Below are 14563 nucleotides of genomic sequence, written 5' to 3' on the forward strand. Positions count from 1 at the left end.
TTGGGTGAGCATGTCTTATATACAGTGGTCTGGGGAAACCTCACTAAAAGCTGGCCTCTGAGCAGAGACATGAAAGAAGTGAGGGAGCCTCCATGAGAATATTTGTAGTCTACTTGCTATACCCAAGCACACTTTGGCACAGAGTTCTTTACTTACTTTTGCCCACACCTGTATATCCTTAACACTTAATATAGTGCATAGATCTCACAGTTTCTAATTACTTACTTTAAAAGATAATATCTGAAAAATACTTTCATCCCGAGATAAGGAAAGAGAAGTCAAACAAAATTTCTGGGAAGCAGGTCCTTTGCCTGCCTAAAGTCAAACAACTTCAAAGAGCCTAGGCTGGAGTCCAGCTCATGTCAACTTCATTGATTACACAAAGCCAGACTTCACCTGGCAGATCTTTTCCTGAGAGCCTCAAAGGGCATATGGTAAAGTACATACCTCAAACCATGAAGTGAGGTGTTGTGTTAGGAACCACACACACCTCAATGAAGTGGCTGCAGTTAGACACAGGTGGTCTGACAGGGAGTAACCCTGGGAGGAAGTCTCATTTATCTCAGTCTTTAGCCATACTCCCAGTGTAAAGACCCAGAATTTGGCTAAAGGGCACTTTGTCATTGCCTTCATTACACACCCAGCCCAAGTTTCTCATATGACTGTGCTACCTAGAAGTCACCTTCAGACACCTTGGAAGGTCTATGGTAGGTAAACTTAGATAAGCATAAGGACATTAGTTCTATGCGGGGGGAGAGAGGTCAGCAGAGGTTATTAGGAGTGACTGGGATGGGGGTGGAGGGCAGACTTTCCATAAAGAGGAGCCTATATAAGAGAAAGTAGAGAAATACTCCTCTTAATAACACTGGGATTTTTTAACTGGAGACGTGGACAGAACAGGAGAGAGAGGGATGGCCTGGTTTACCTTTTACCTCCTGAACCTTCTCTGGGCTACAGCTGGGACCAGCACCCAGACCCGAAGCTCATGCTGTAAGTATGGTGTGTTTCCTGAGGATGTCAGGGAAGCAGATACCCAGGGGACAGGCGGAAACCTCAGGCACAGGTTCGCTGATAAGAAAGTGGTGAAAAAAGCAATCACTATAGGAGCTCCAAAATGGTGAGCCATGGTAGGCATGTGTGGTTCATCTTTCCTGACTTAATAGTGAAAGTTCTTTGAGAGACAAATCTATGCATTTCATATAAAGAGAGATTAAAATACTGTTTCAGAAATGATGGTACAAAGGCACACCCAGTGAGCCTTTCTTACCAGGTACCTCTACTAGATCCCTTTTGGGTACTCACTGAGTCATATCTCAAATCATTAATTTGTCATTACAGAATGAGAAAAAAAATGGATGCAAGGAAAACAGTGATTTGGGGGGAATGTGCTGGAAATAATATGAACTGTCCACAAGACATACTGCTTGAAGTTGTTAAATGAGAAATCATTTTCTTAAAAAAGAAAAAGTATTTGACAAGATGTAGGGACTAATTGGCCTCTAAAGAAAAATCTCAATGTTTTCTCCATTTCTCTTTAGTAATCAGCCCTGAGAAGCATCACTGATGATTGAAATGTTAATCCTGTCTTCTCCTAAAAGACCGAGGGAACAAGGAAGAGGGAAAAAGGGTGAGGGGTTTTGTAAATGGTTTGTCTCTTCTCAGCTGTTCCCCCAGCACAGCAGCCCTTGGTTAACAGTATGCAAGTGCTTATGGAGAACTCTGTGACCCACTCAACCTACCCCAACCCCAGTGTCCTGATTGCCATGAACCTGGCTGGACCCTACAACCTGGAGGCCCAGAAGCTCCTGACTCACCAGCTCATGGCCACTGACACAGCTGGTGAGAAGTCCAAGCCTCTCCATTCACATGCTCCCTGAATCCTGCACACTGTTCACCACCTCAGATCCCAACTCCCAATCCCTAACCCCAATGTGGTGGTCTCTGAATGTATCTAAATCTCCCAAAAACTTTTCCCAACGTATCTGGAAAACACATGGAAAGATCTGTGTATGAAGTTGGGACATTCATAGAGGAGTGCACTAATGCAAAAGGAGCTCTAGACTAGATGGAAAAACAGTGGGTTTCCAGTTCTGGATCTGCCACTTATTAACCCTGACTTTGAACAGTCTCTCTATCCTACTTAAGCTCATTTTCCTCATTTGCAAAATTCAGATGATTCTAATAACAATAACACTAATAGTAATCACAACAAGGATAATAATAATCAAATCTCTGTTCTGCTCCCTCACAGGAGTTGCCTTGAATCTCAAGTTAAAAAATAAAGTTAAAATTATTTTTCACCTGGCCAGTGTGCCTCAGTGGTTGAGCATTGACCTATGAATCAGGAAGTCACAGTTTGATTCCCAGTCAGGGCACATGACCAGATTGTGGGCTCGATACCCAGTGTGGGGAGTGCAGGAGGCAGCTGATCAATGATTCTCTCTCATCATTGATATTTCTATCTATCTCTCCCTTTCCTTTGCTCTCTAAAATCAAGAAAAATGTATTTTAAAAAATTATTTTGCAACTATAAATTTTCATATGTGAATGTGTATGGGAGTTCTTGCTGCTTTTCTAAACAAACACCATGGACTCTTGGTGGAGATCTCAAGTCACATAAAGGCCACTGGATTAAATGTTCCTTAAGTATTTTTTCCATACTTCTTTCTTTAAGAATTAAGACATATTTTAAAAATCACATTATTTTAAAATTCAAAATGATCTGGAAAGAAGCAGAGAGTTTAGCTCTGGCCCCTGTTGTTTTCTCTTGCCTGAAAATACCTTTAACTATTTTGTTCTCTGCTGTGCAGATATGACCGTTGGTCAGCTCGCACTCACCATCATGGCCCTCACCTCCTCCTGCCGGGACCCTGGGAATAAAGTTTCCACTCTACAGAGACAAATGGAGACCTGGGCACCTTCAAGTAAGACCTTGTCGGAAGGGAGTGGAGGGTGAGGCAAATGGTCCTTCCTGAGAATTTTACACCTAGAAAGAAACGGGTAGGAGAGTGGGAAGTTAGGAAAGAGACAAGGTATCTCCACTCAGGTTCCCTCTGCTAATTCCATAGATGAGTTACTCACTTCCAATCCAAAATGAACCAGAAAAGACCAGTAGCCCAGGGCCACAGCCTTACCATGCCGTCACCTGGAAGGAGACAGCACCAACGCTTGTCATTCCATTCTCATGCCAGAGAAATATAGATGGGATCTTTAGCCAATATGGTATCTTTCTTTTTGGACAGGTTTTCTAGCAATGTCTATTTAAAAGGTTTGGCATTTCTTATCTCACAAATGTCCTCGTTGTGGTGAATGTTAGTCTTATGTAGGCCCTCTATCCTCTCCCAAGGCCCCAACGCTGAGGCTTCAAGCTTCTATGGGCCCAGCCTGGCGATCTTGGCACTGTGCCAGAAGAACCCTGAGACAACCTTACCAATAGCAGCCCGTTTTGCCAAGACCCTGCAGGCCAATTCCTCTCCCTTCAATGTAGGTGAGTTGGTCGCCACTTTCAAACTGCTCTGAGCTGGGAACATTGAGGGCACTGAATGGTGGGGCTAGAGGGCAAGTAGGAGGGGGAGGAGCTGGGGATCATGAAAATGTCTGTAGAGGGGAGTATTTAACAGATATTTGTTGGACATTTGAATTAAGGAATAAATGAAAGGCAGATGGTAAAACCTAGATAACACTTGAAATGTCTGACAGTTACAGAATCTCCGTTGGGAGCAATGAACATGTCACCTAGGTCAGGTTTGTTCCCAGGCAAATTATTAAATCTACATCTTCTAGACTCAGCTCTACCCTGAACCCTCTCTCTTATCACTAGTGATGCTTCCACATTCTATTCTTCTCAATGCTTTCTCCTTAGAAATCCAAATATGCTTGTCTATTAAACAGCTACTTTCTGAACCCTAAGCCCACCGTGCTCCCCTTCAAGGACACAGTGGAACTGTCTTGTCCCTTCATTCTGCAAACATGGCTGCTTGTGAATGAAAACCTTTCCTCTATAACACTATTTCCCTCTTGGGCCCACCCTTCTGCATCTAATGATCCCTTCTCTGTATAATACCCCTCATTCATGGTCATTTTACGCCTCTGCCGCTCTCTAAGCAAAGGCGTTAACTCCGGTTTTTACCCCCTTAAACATGCTTCATCTGCAACCTCTCTTGTTTTAGGGTCATTCAGACCAACAAGCCGGTAGATATTTACTCTAGTCTCCTCACTGTGGGTAAAGAACAGGCTGGCTTCTGATTACCATCTGGAGCATCTGGACATTTTTTACAACATTAGTTTCAACAATTCTGTCACCTTTAATGAGGTCATGCAACTTTATGGTAGAGATTGGGGTAGGGAGGGAAGATCAATGAAAGAAAAGATAGCATCTGTCAAGTCTTTCATTCATTCTGGTCTTGTCAGACCAGAGCTGGCTAATTCAGTCCATACATGTTTTCCTGTGAAAATAATGGAAAAGCCCCTGTCCTGGGCCTTATGAGGGGTGCTAAGCTCCCACTACCCAGGAATTCATGGAGCCCAGTAACAACAAAACAGCAGAAAGTGCTAAGATTGCAAAACGAGTACTATTTCAGGAAAGAGACTGCACCTGTTGTGCTGAGATGACCAGAGAAGGCTTTAAGGAGACATGGTGATGGCTAGATCTTTGAGAACCAGTGGCATTCTTGAAAGATAAATATTGGGATAAGAGTAGTGGGAGTGAATAGACTACCAGTCTTATTAATTAAAAGCATGAGCTTCGGAGTCATACAAATCTGGGTTCAGGTCCCGGCGCAGCTACCTTCTAGCTGTGTGGGCTTGGGCAGTTATTTAACCTTTCTGGGATTCCATTTCTCATTCCTTAAATTGATATAAGTACAGGCCCTATTTCACAGGTTGTTCCAAAGAGTAAAGGAGATAATGTACCTAGTATACAGTAAGCACACAATAAATGTTAGTTGTTCATATTGTTGTGGTGGTGGTTGTCTTATCCCCCTATGATTCACAGACACTGGAGCAATGGTGACCTTGGCTCTGACCTGTATGTACAACAAGATCCCTGTAGGATCAGAGGAAGGTTACAGAACCCTGTTTGGTCAGGTACTAGAGAATACTGTGGAGAATATCAGCAAAAGGATCAAAAACAATGGAATCATTGGGAACATCTACAGTACTGGCCTTGCAATGCAGGTAAACATATTAATGATACTCTTCATTGGGTCCATGCCAATAAGACTGGATTGTAGGATCAAGAGACCAGGCTTCTTCTAAAGTCTCTGGGAAAGACCAGCTAGTGTGACCTGAGGTAGATTCCTTGTGGTGCCTGTGCCTCAGTTTCTCTACTGGTAAAATGCTGGTAAGTGTTAATTCCTCCCTCAGTTACCCTCTTCCAGAGTAAGTGTGAAAACAAATCTACATGAACTCTTTTCCCTTCCTTGGGAAAAAAAAACAAAAAAACAAACAAATAAATCCAAGAAAATTATTATTAATAATGAACAGTTTGTCCATAATAATTATAAACTAAGGAAAATTTGATGTATAAAAATAAGGATATTAAAATAGGTTCTCAAAAAAATATTGAACTTTCTAATTCCACCTTGCCTATCAAGTATTCTTTTTTCAGCCCTTTATCTTGATCGAAAAAAAAAGAAAAGAAAAAGGACGGGCTTGTATTCAAAATAATTAATTAAAATAATCTAATGAATATCTAATGCTTTCAAGGCTCACATCAAATCTTTGTCAATCTCTATTTCAATCTTGATCTCATTTTCATTTCACAAAGAGCTCTAATAAATGGTGGAGCCATATGTGTCAGGAAACCAAGTCCATGCCATACTTCCCTCGTATAGATTCCTGGACTTGGATTCTATCACATGCTGCTTGATTAGGGTTGATTAAGGCAGCATCCTCCCATGGAAAGCAATGATAATGGGGAGAGATAAGCAACTAGACTCAGAAACTAAAGGGTCATCTATGGCCAAGTCCTCTATTCCAAACTAAAAAGTTTGTGCTTCAAAGTCTCAAAATGCCCAGTCTCTATGTCATGTCACGGTCAATGGAATTTGCTGTGGAACAAAATGTTGTTTGTTACCATGGCTGAAACATATGAGACCAATCCCCGGGCTCAGGTCTAGAAAGCTTTGTGGAGGGACAAAGGCAGTATAAAAGGAATAGAAAATGGGTTTTAGTTGTGACTCACATAAAATAAACTTGCTTCACCAAACATAAGATAGAGAAGTGTTTGCTATGGCTAATTTGGTTTATGAATTCTGTTTGGGATTTTATCACCTTCAGGGTACAATCTGATAAGCTGTTCCTGAGACTTATTAAAGCTATTTCTATGAAAAGACAGGACTGCATCCATATGCAGATAACAGTTTATGTCAGTTCTTGTCAGTTAGGATAAAAAGCCTCCTCCTGCCTCACTTATGGCCCAATTTTGGAGTTGAATCAAAATATATAACCTTTTTCTAATCTAAAATGTTCTAGTATAGAAAACCAAAGGCCTTGGGAACTTTAACAACTTGGGTTTAAATCCCAAATCTGCCTCCCCTTTGGCAAATATAGAATTTATCTGAATTACATTTTTCCTCATAATAACAAGGTTGCAAAGGTATTAAAAAAAATCACAGGCACAGTGGGGTGTGCAATGATTGTTGGTGGTTTCTCCCAGCAGAAGAGTGGTGACACTGAGCTTCTGGTTCAGCCCTCACTCACCCTCTTCCAGGGTCCCAGTACCCTTCAATGGCCTGAGCCACCCACATCGCTTCCCAAAGGCACTCATGAGACATTTCCTCTGTTCCAGAATTTTTCCTCTTGCTTCCATCAATATGCTTATGCTTTCAAGGCTCCTTTAATAGAAACTTAACTTGAAAAGGATCTGACCTTCCTCATGCAGAGTTACTGATGAATTCTCACAGTTTAATGTGTTACTCCTCTCTAGAGTGTTGGTGTTGGTAGTTTATCCCAAGGGGCTCCATCTCATTTAGTGAGATTTGGGAGTTGAATATGGAAAGTGAACAAGATAAGGTTGGTGAGGAGTACCCATGGGATGCCTAAACCAAACTTCCGTATAAAGAGCCACGGTTCATGGTTGATGAGGATAACAGTGATGATTGTGCCTTTCCAAACTGTTTAGTTGCTCATACTAATGCCTCACAGAGCCATTTCTGACACCTCTCTACCTTCTCCCATTTCCCATCTCAAGCTTCAGGTAAATTGATCATCAGCAATTTCAGCCCATTAACAGGCTCTGGTGGCCATGGCCAGCACAATCCTAAAGAGAGGGAAATGGTAACTTACTATTTCACATAAACCGGGATGTTCCAGGGATGGATTAGGTGATTTCAGAATTCATCAGAATAAAGGACTCCAATCATGATATCAGGGACCACTCTTTTTTCATGTATCAGCCCTGGTTTTTGTCATTCTTTCCTGCTCCTTGGCTTCTTCCAAGTGGCCAAAGAAGATGGTAACTAACAACTCAATGCTTACTTAGATGGTACCAGCTAAATAACCCCAGTAAGGAGACAAAATGCTTCGCTCAATGTTTGTTTATAAGGAAGAACTTTGATTAGTGCATGTGTCCACCAATCACTGTCACCAAGAGGATGACATTCCATGATTATCCCAGCACAGTCCATGAGTCCACCACTGGCAAGGGTGATGGAGCCTCTGGGTGACAGTCCCAACATGATCAAAAGTGTGGGGGTGTACACTAAAGGGTGTGCAGGACAACACAAATCAAAAGAGGTCTACTATGTTTGTATGGTCACATTGTCCATGACTGAAGCTCCCCTAGAGCTTGCTTTGCCCAGCTCTCACCCTCATTCTCTGTCCAAGAACTGTTAGTAAATACAGCAGCCCTAATAGTGTTCCCCAAATCTAAGTATGTGGCTAGTATGTGACAGACACTGAGCTAAATGGTGAGGATGCAGCAGTGAACAAGAAAGATGTTCCTATGCAGCTTCAGTTTGGACTCTGGGTGATCAAAGAGATTAACGATCAAGTGTATCCCTTATAAGACAAGCCTAATCTCTCTATCTATCTCTCTATCTCTATCTCTGTCTCTATCTCTATCTGTCTCTCTATGTGTGTTCCAGGCTCTCTCCGTGACACCTATGCAACCTAAGAAGGAATGGAACTGCAAGGAGACTATGGATGTAGTGCTTAATGAGATTAAGCTGGGAAAATTTCACAACTCCATGTCCATTGCCCAAATCCTCCCTTCCCTGAAAGGGAAGACATACCTAGATGTGCCCCACACGTCTTGCAGCCCTGGTAAGAACTCTTAACATCCGTCTTTCCTCATATCATAAACTGGCAACTTATATTAGGAATGTTATGTGGTTTCAATTTTAAGTGGCATATAGGCTTTTTTATGTCCATTACTTTCATGTAGGCAGAACCACATCTGGCTTCCAATCCTCAAGAGTTGTGTGATAACACAGCCATATACCATCCTGCACTCAGAAATCAGTCCTCATGTCCACTTCATTCAACATTTAGTGATAGCCTACTGTGAGTAAAACATTTTGTGAAATAGAGAGGGAAGATCCATGGTCCTAACAAATAGCATACCACTTCATTCATTTGACAAATGTACCAAATATGCACTACCTTATCATATCTTTTCTGTACAAAGCCAGCTGACAAATATGTAGACAAAAACTACAATATTTGGAGGAATGAAGTAATTATTAAATAGAAATAGAAGACATATATAGCGCAAAAGCAAAGAAAGTGTAACCAATCACTGACTTTATCTGGGAAGCTTAGGGGAAGAACAGAGTTGACATTTCAGGCAAGCCTTGAAGCTCTAAATATGAACCCTTGGTGCTCAAAGCTCACCAAATGGATGGGGTAGAACCCTTGCACACAACCTTTTTATTTGAAATATCCATATTTTGCCCAATTACCAATATAATACAGAGATACAATGCAGAAATACGCATTTAGAAACTGAGAGTCCTGCATAAAAATTATATTACTCCAGACATAACTAGTCTTTGGATCTAGATTCCTCCAACTCTTCTTTCTACTCAAATACTAAAATAAATTATTATTCACGTTATGTTGTATGGGCTTCCTAAGATAAGCAGAGATTAATAAACTCCTTGTCTATCTCAGAGCAGAATCTACAATCAAGTAACCTAATCTGAATCATACCAGATATAGCCACATTCTCCTAACCTTAGGCTTCTTCCTAGTCATTTCCCAGCTTTAACCAGGTGACCATGGAGTTCCCTCTTAGGATTCCACAATAGCTGCCCAGGTACTTTGTTAAATAGTCTGAAATGTACTACCTTTGCTTCCATTCTTAAGCATAACAACAACAACAAACATACAACTTAACAATGAGTGCCATGTAAAATACATGACTTAGGGCTCTTAATCCTCCCTTCAAGTTACAAATTCTTTTAACAAAATAAATGTCCATTGTACAACTATCTGTCAGTTCTTCAACTACAATCAGTTCTCTAGAATGGAAATGAGAGCTTCATTGTGAACATTCTACGAACTCATTGCCATTTCCTGAAATGTTCACTGGGACAGATTGCCTACAGCAGAGATTTTGCCCCATTAATACAAACTCTATTGTGATTTACAAATTTGGCCTCTTTGCTCTTCACAGATCCTGAAGTACATCCAACTCTACCCAACCATCCTAGTCCTGTGCCCACCATGGCATCCAACATCACTGTCAAATACACCATCAATAACCAGCTGAGGGGAGTGGAGCTACTCTTCAATTTCACCATAGATGTTAGTGTGAAAAGTGGGTCTGTGCTACTTGTGGTCCTAGAAGAGGCACAACGCAAAAATTCCACATTCAAGTGAGCACTACAAGTGGCATTTGCCATGCTCCCTGAGCCTAACCTGAATTATCATTTTTTCTCTCTCTTTCCTTGATTTACTTACTTTTTTTTCCCTTCTCATAATACTAACAGATTTTTATTTAAATAGCTCCTTGAGAGCCTGCAATCTCTCATGAAAAATTAAATCATACAAATCACCATATGATAGAATTTTTAAACAAGGAATTCAAAGGAAAGAGAGTCCATTATGGATTAGAACAGTCAAGAAGCTCTTGGCTTTGGACCACATTCAAAGAATAGGTACCATCCAGGAAAATATGAGAGAGTAGCATTTAGAGAGAGGGAATGGTTAGAACAGAGAATTCAAGATTGGAATGGGAAAGGAATTCAAGGTCAATGAGTAAGCCAGCTTGACTAGAGCAGAGAATTTGAGATTTAATTGAATCTGGAAGGATAGATTGGGTGGTTTTGTAAAAAGCTTGAAATACCACGATAAGGAGGTTGGACTTCATATTGCAGAGAAGTACTGCAAGATTTTGAATATGAAAAGCCATGTTGTAAAATGTTAAATGCTGGGGCACGAGAGACTACAGTAATGAAGCTGTAAAGTGATGAAGGCTGCCTCTAAAATAAATGGACTCATAGCAAGGAAAAGTCACAGGGCTCTGAGTACAGGATGTGGCGGTCAAGAGAAAGAAGCTTCAGCACTATTGACAGGAGTATCAGGAAGAGAGAGAAACATAATTCCTCTGGATATCTTTAATTGTGGGTGTTGGAAAGAAAAACATCAGGAAGCTTTTGGAAATATAAAGGAAGTTCTAGAAAAAGAGGTCAGTACAGGCAAAAGAGATTGGGTAGAAGTGATCTAAGTTAAAAAACTGCACAGTCCTGGCTAGTTTGGTTCAGTGGATAGAGCATAGGCCTGTGGACCACTGATTTTTCTTTTGCTGACTATGAATGTGATAAAAATACACATAGTAGAAATTTTGGGGAAGAAAAAGCATAAAGGAAACAAAACCTCTATAGTCCATCCACAATATAATCACTGTTGCTGTTTTTTATAATTTTGTAGGTGTTTTTTCTATGCATATTACAAATAGTTGTGATCCACTATATATGTGGGATGGGTAGGTATTTTATATAAAATTTGTATCCCACATTTTCACTTACCATTATTACATAAGCTTTTTCCCATGTCACTGGAAATTGTTGAAAAATACAGTTTACATAACTGCAAATTACATAATGTTGGATATTCATTCCATCACTTACCTAATTACTAGTATTTGCCCACTGTTGCACATTTACATATTTAATTTGCTTACCAATGGTTATCTTTTAAATCCTTTCATTTAATTCCAAGTGATTTCATATTTATTAGTCATTTACATTTTCTCTTTTAAGCATGATTTTATCTGATCTCTAAAGCACTTAAATGCCTCTGTCCCTTCATCTTACCCCCTGTCTGACCTAAAGTAAAGTGTTAATCATATATATGATTTTATTCTTATAGATTTGAAACCACAATGACATCCTGGGGTCCTGTTGTCTCTTCTATCAACAATATCGCTGAAAATGTGAATCATAAGACATATTGGCAGTTCCTCAGTGGCAAAACACCTTTGAATGAAGGTTAGAGAATAAAATAAATGGGGGCATTTCCTCCATAGTTTGAAGGCTACATTCTTTAATTTCCTGATTTAATTAGTTCATTCATTTGATCAGTAAATACTAAATGATAGATAGATGATAGATGATTGGTAAATGATAGACAAATGATAGATGATGGATAGAAAAATAAATATATAGATATATGTTATCTGGTTGATAAATGATAAACAGATGATAGAATGATGATAAATGATAGATAGATAGATAGATAGATAGATAGATAGATAGATAGATAGATAAAATGAGTGGGTATTTTAAAAGGCTTTTTAAAAAATCAAGAATCCTGACTCCACTCTGGGAAAATATCCAGTGAACAAGAAAAGTGGAGTAATCTACTTAAAACAATAAGGGCTGAAGAAGGAAAAAGCAAATAATGTGAGAGAGACAAAAAGAAAAGATGAAAAATAGTGAATTCATAGCCAGTGGTAAACAATATGAAGGATAGAATAATCATTTGTGTAAAGATGTTACATTTTCTTGTTTCATACATCCACTTTGTAGGTATTAGTGATTCTCTTTTACAGAGAAAGAAACTAAGTCTTAGAGACATGAAAGGGACTTGTACAAGGCACATGTCTAGCGTGCGACAGAGCAGATAGTCAAGCCCAGGATGAGTGTGCTTTACTAGTATACCACAGCTTCACTCAAAATTCATTCTTCACCTTCTTTCGCTGTACTCATTTGTTTTTAAATCTCCAAGGAACATCTTTATGTGCATTTTGCGTACATACAGAAGGATGAATAAATCAACAAGTTCAGCAAAACTTTAACATTCTTTAAAATGTTAGCATAAAAACTAAAATATCCTGTAAGGGCAGTGGTATATGGTTTTGTCTAAGGATGATGTTACCTAGTTAATCTGATATTGTCACTGTGTAGAGAGATGTGAAGCCAACTAAAGTCATAGCAGAGCCAAGATGGGGCTCTGTTAAGATGCTTCAATATCCAAGATGACAATGAGAGAGATGTTTTCTGAGAGTCTATCATGTGCTTAACAAAATCTGGCCAATAGGAATGTGGGATTGCAGCAAAGCATATTAATAAGGATCTTAGAGTCATATGAACCTTGATTAGAAGCTCTTTCTCTTATTTAATAGCTATATCAGGCAAGAAATGAATCTTCTCTGAGCTGGTTCCCACAGTCACAAAATGGAAATAGTAATAAACGTTTATTGGGTTATTGTGAGGATTAGCAATAATGTGTTTAAAATGAGTAAGTGCAATGTCTTTTGCAAAGCATATGTTAAAAAATGCTAATTTATTGTTATTAGTTCCCTGCCACCTTCATGGCAAGAATTGCCTAAGGACTTAAGCAGGTTTACTCTCATGTGTGCCAATTATTATTCTACTTTGAAGGAAGGGATAGTAAACAGAAAGCCCTAAGAGATCCAAAAAGATTTAGGCCTGGATTGTCATTCTTTCTGATAATGGGCTTCTTGAAAACTGATCATCAGTATTGTCACCATCTAGCTTTCCTGCCCTGAAAGATAAGAATTCTCAACAAAATCAAAAGTGAATATAAGTTCACTATAAATATTTCTCTCTTTTCTGTGTCCAGTGCAGCTAGAGAGCAGTCTGGTTCCTGAGTAGGGGCGGCTGGGGATTGAGAAAATGAAGGAAAGAGATAGACACAGAGATAGAAGGAAAAAGCTGGGGCTGGGTGGGACAGCTGTCCTCTGATGGAGAGACAGTGCATTTATTTTATATAGCAAAATACAAGGAAATTTTACTAAAGCCCAAGACAAAGGAGATTATGTGCATTCTTGTGGCTTCTTTGTAATCATCACTTCTGGATGGGCCCAGATAATCGTGTTTGTTCCTGGTGCTTGGCTGGATTTAGATAATGAAACCCATCCCCTGGTACCTGAGCGGAAGGTCAGGCTGACAACACACCTGCCTCTGGCAAGGTATGCTTCCAGGGCATGGCTCTGCCTGGCACTGCTGGATTCAGATGACAATCATCTCAGGGCCCTTTCCCAGGCGCTCTCTACAAGTTCCTGCCCTGAATGCTCTAAATCTGGCTTAAATACATCATTTTGATAATAACCACCATTTATTGAATGCTCATCATGTGTCCAGTACAATATTAGGCACCTAATATTCATTATTTGTAATCCAGGATAAATATTATCTGTGCAATTTTATATATGAGGCTCGCACAATTTCAGGGGCTTGCCCAAAGTCATGCTTTTATGGCCACCTAGAGCCTGCAAACAAGGACTCCCTAAATTTCAATTCAATGCTCCTTCCAGACTCACCAAGCTACCCATTTTGCTCTACAGTGATTTTACTTCTCTAACGATGGCCTGATCCTTTGGGAGGTGGGGGTGGTTATATGTACCATGGTGACCTCCTGTTACTCTCTGCTTGTTTTCAGGAGTTGCTGACTATATACCTTTCAATCATGAGCATATCACAGCTAATTTCACCCAGTATTAAGGACGAAGTGAGTTCAGATTCTATTTAATATCTCCAAAGGATGGCTGGAATTCTACGGTCATACCATACTCCTGGTTTTAAAAAAAACAAACAAAACTAAATATGGAAACCATATGTACAATAAATGATGATGAAAACTTCTCTAGAGTTGTACCATTTGTGACCCATGAAAATAAAGTACGGCTTCTCAAAGCAATGACTGCCAGTCATCATTTAAACTTAGGATGAGGGAGATAGAAGAGCCCTGTTGATGATATTCTTGGAGATCATTCTGAGTTTCTGAGTTTCTTCTTTAAAAAAAAAAAACATATATATATAATTGATTTTAGAGAGAGGATGGGACAGGAATAGAGAGATAGAAATATCAATGAGAGAGAAATATTGAGACATTGATTGGCTGCCTCCTGCATGCCCCTACTGGGGATCCAGCCTGTAACCTAGGCATGTGCCCTGACTGGGAATTGAACTGTGACCTCCTGGTTCATGGGCTGATGCTCAACGACTGAGCCACACTACCCAGGCCTGAGCTTCTTGATTAATTAACATACTCCTTTATTTACACAAATGAAGTGATATATTTTAAAATTCCTATTTTTGTTTCACATACCAAGTACTCCTTTTTTAATCACAAAGTGTAAACATATGTATAT

The 14563-nt window shown here is 39.8% G+C and overlaps 1 protein-coding gene across 1 annotated transcript; it reads left to right on the forward strand.

Moving 5' to 3' along the window:
• Positions 1 to 840: 840 nt before the first annotated feature.
• On the forward strand, positions 841 to 14066 carry CBLIF (cobalamin binding intrinsic factor). The gene is made up of 9 exons (XM_059709232.1): positions 841 to 990; positions 1663 to 1839; positions 2811 to 2924; positions 3347 to 3487; positions 4994 to 5175; positions 8088 to 8265; positions 9620 to 9821; positions 11317 to 11435; positions 13852 to 14066. Exons 1-9 carry the CDS (start codon positions 912 to 914, stop codon positions 13911 to 13913), a joined length of 1254 nt encoding a protein of 417 aa, XP_059565215.1. The 5' UTR covers positions 841 to 911; the 3' UTR covers positions 13914 to 14066.
• Positions 14067 to 14563: the final 497 nt, after the last annotated feature.

Source organism: Myotis daubentonii, chromosome 9 (genome assembly GCF_963259705.1).
Source record: "Myotis daubentonii chromosome 9, mMyoDau2.1, whole genome shotgun sequence".
Classification (NCBI taxonomy): domain Eukaryota; kingdom Metazoa; phylum Chordata; class Mammalia; order Chiroptera; family Vespertilionidae; genus Myotis; species Myotis daubentonii.

What these genes read in the sequence shown, in the direction of transcription:
- CBLIF (XM_059709232.1), top strand. Translation starts at nt 912, where the DNA reads ATGGCCTGGTTTACCTTTTACCTCCTGAACCTTCTCTGGGCTACAGCT. An exon ending in GGAGACCTGGGCACCTTCAA is followed by an intron (nt 2,925 to 3,346) that starts GTAAGACCTTGT and finishes TCCTCTCCCAAG; the next exon opens with GCCCCAACGCTGAGGCTTCA. An exon ending in CAAAACACCTTTGAATGAAG is followed by an intron (nt 11,436 to 13,851) that starts GTTAGAGAATAA and finishes GCTTGTTTTCAG; the next exon opens with GAGTTGCTGACTATATACCT.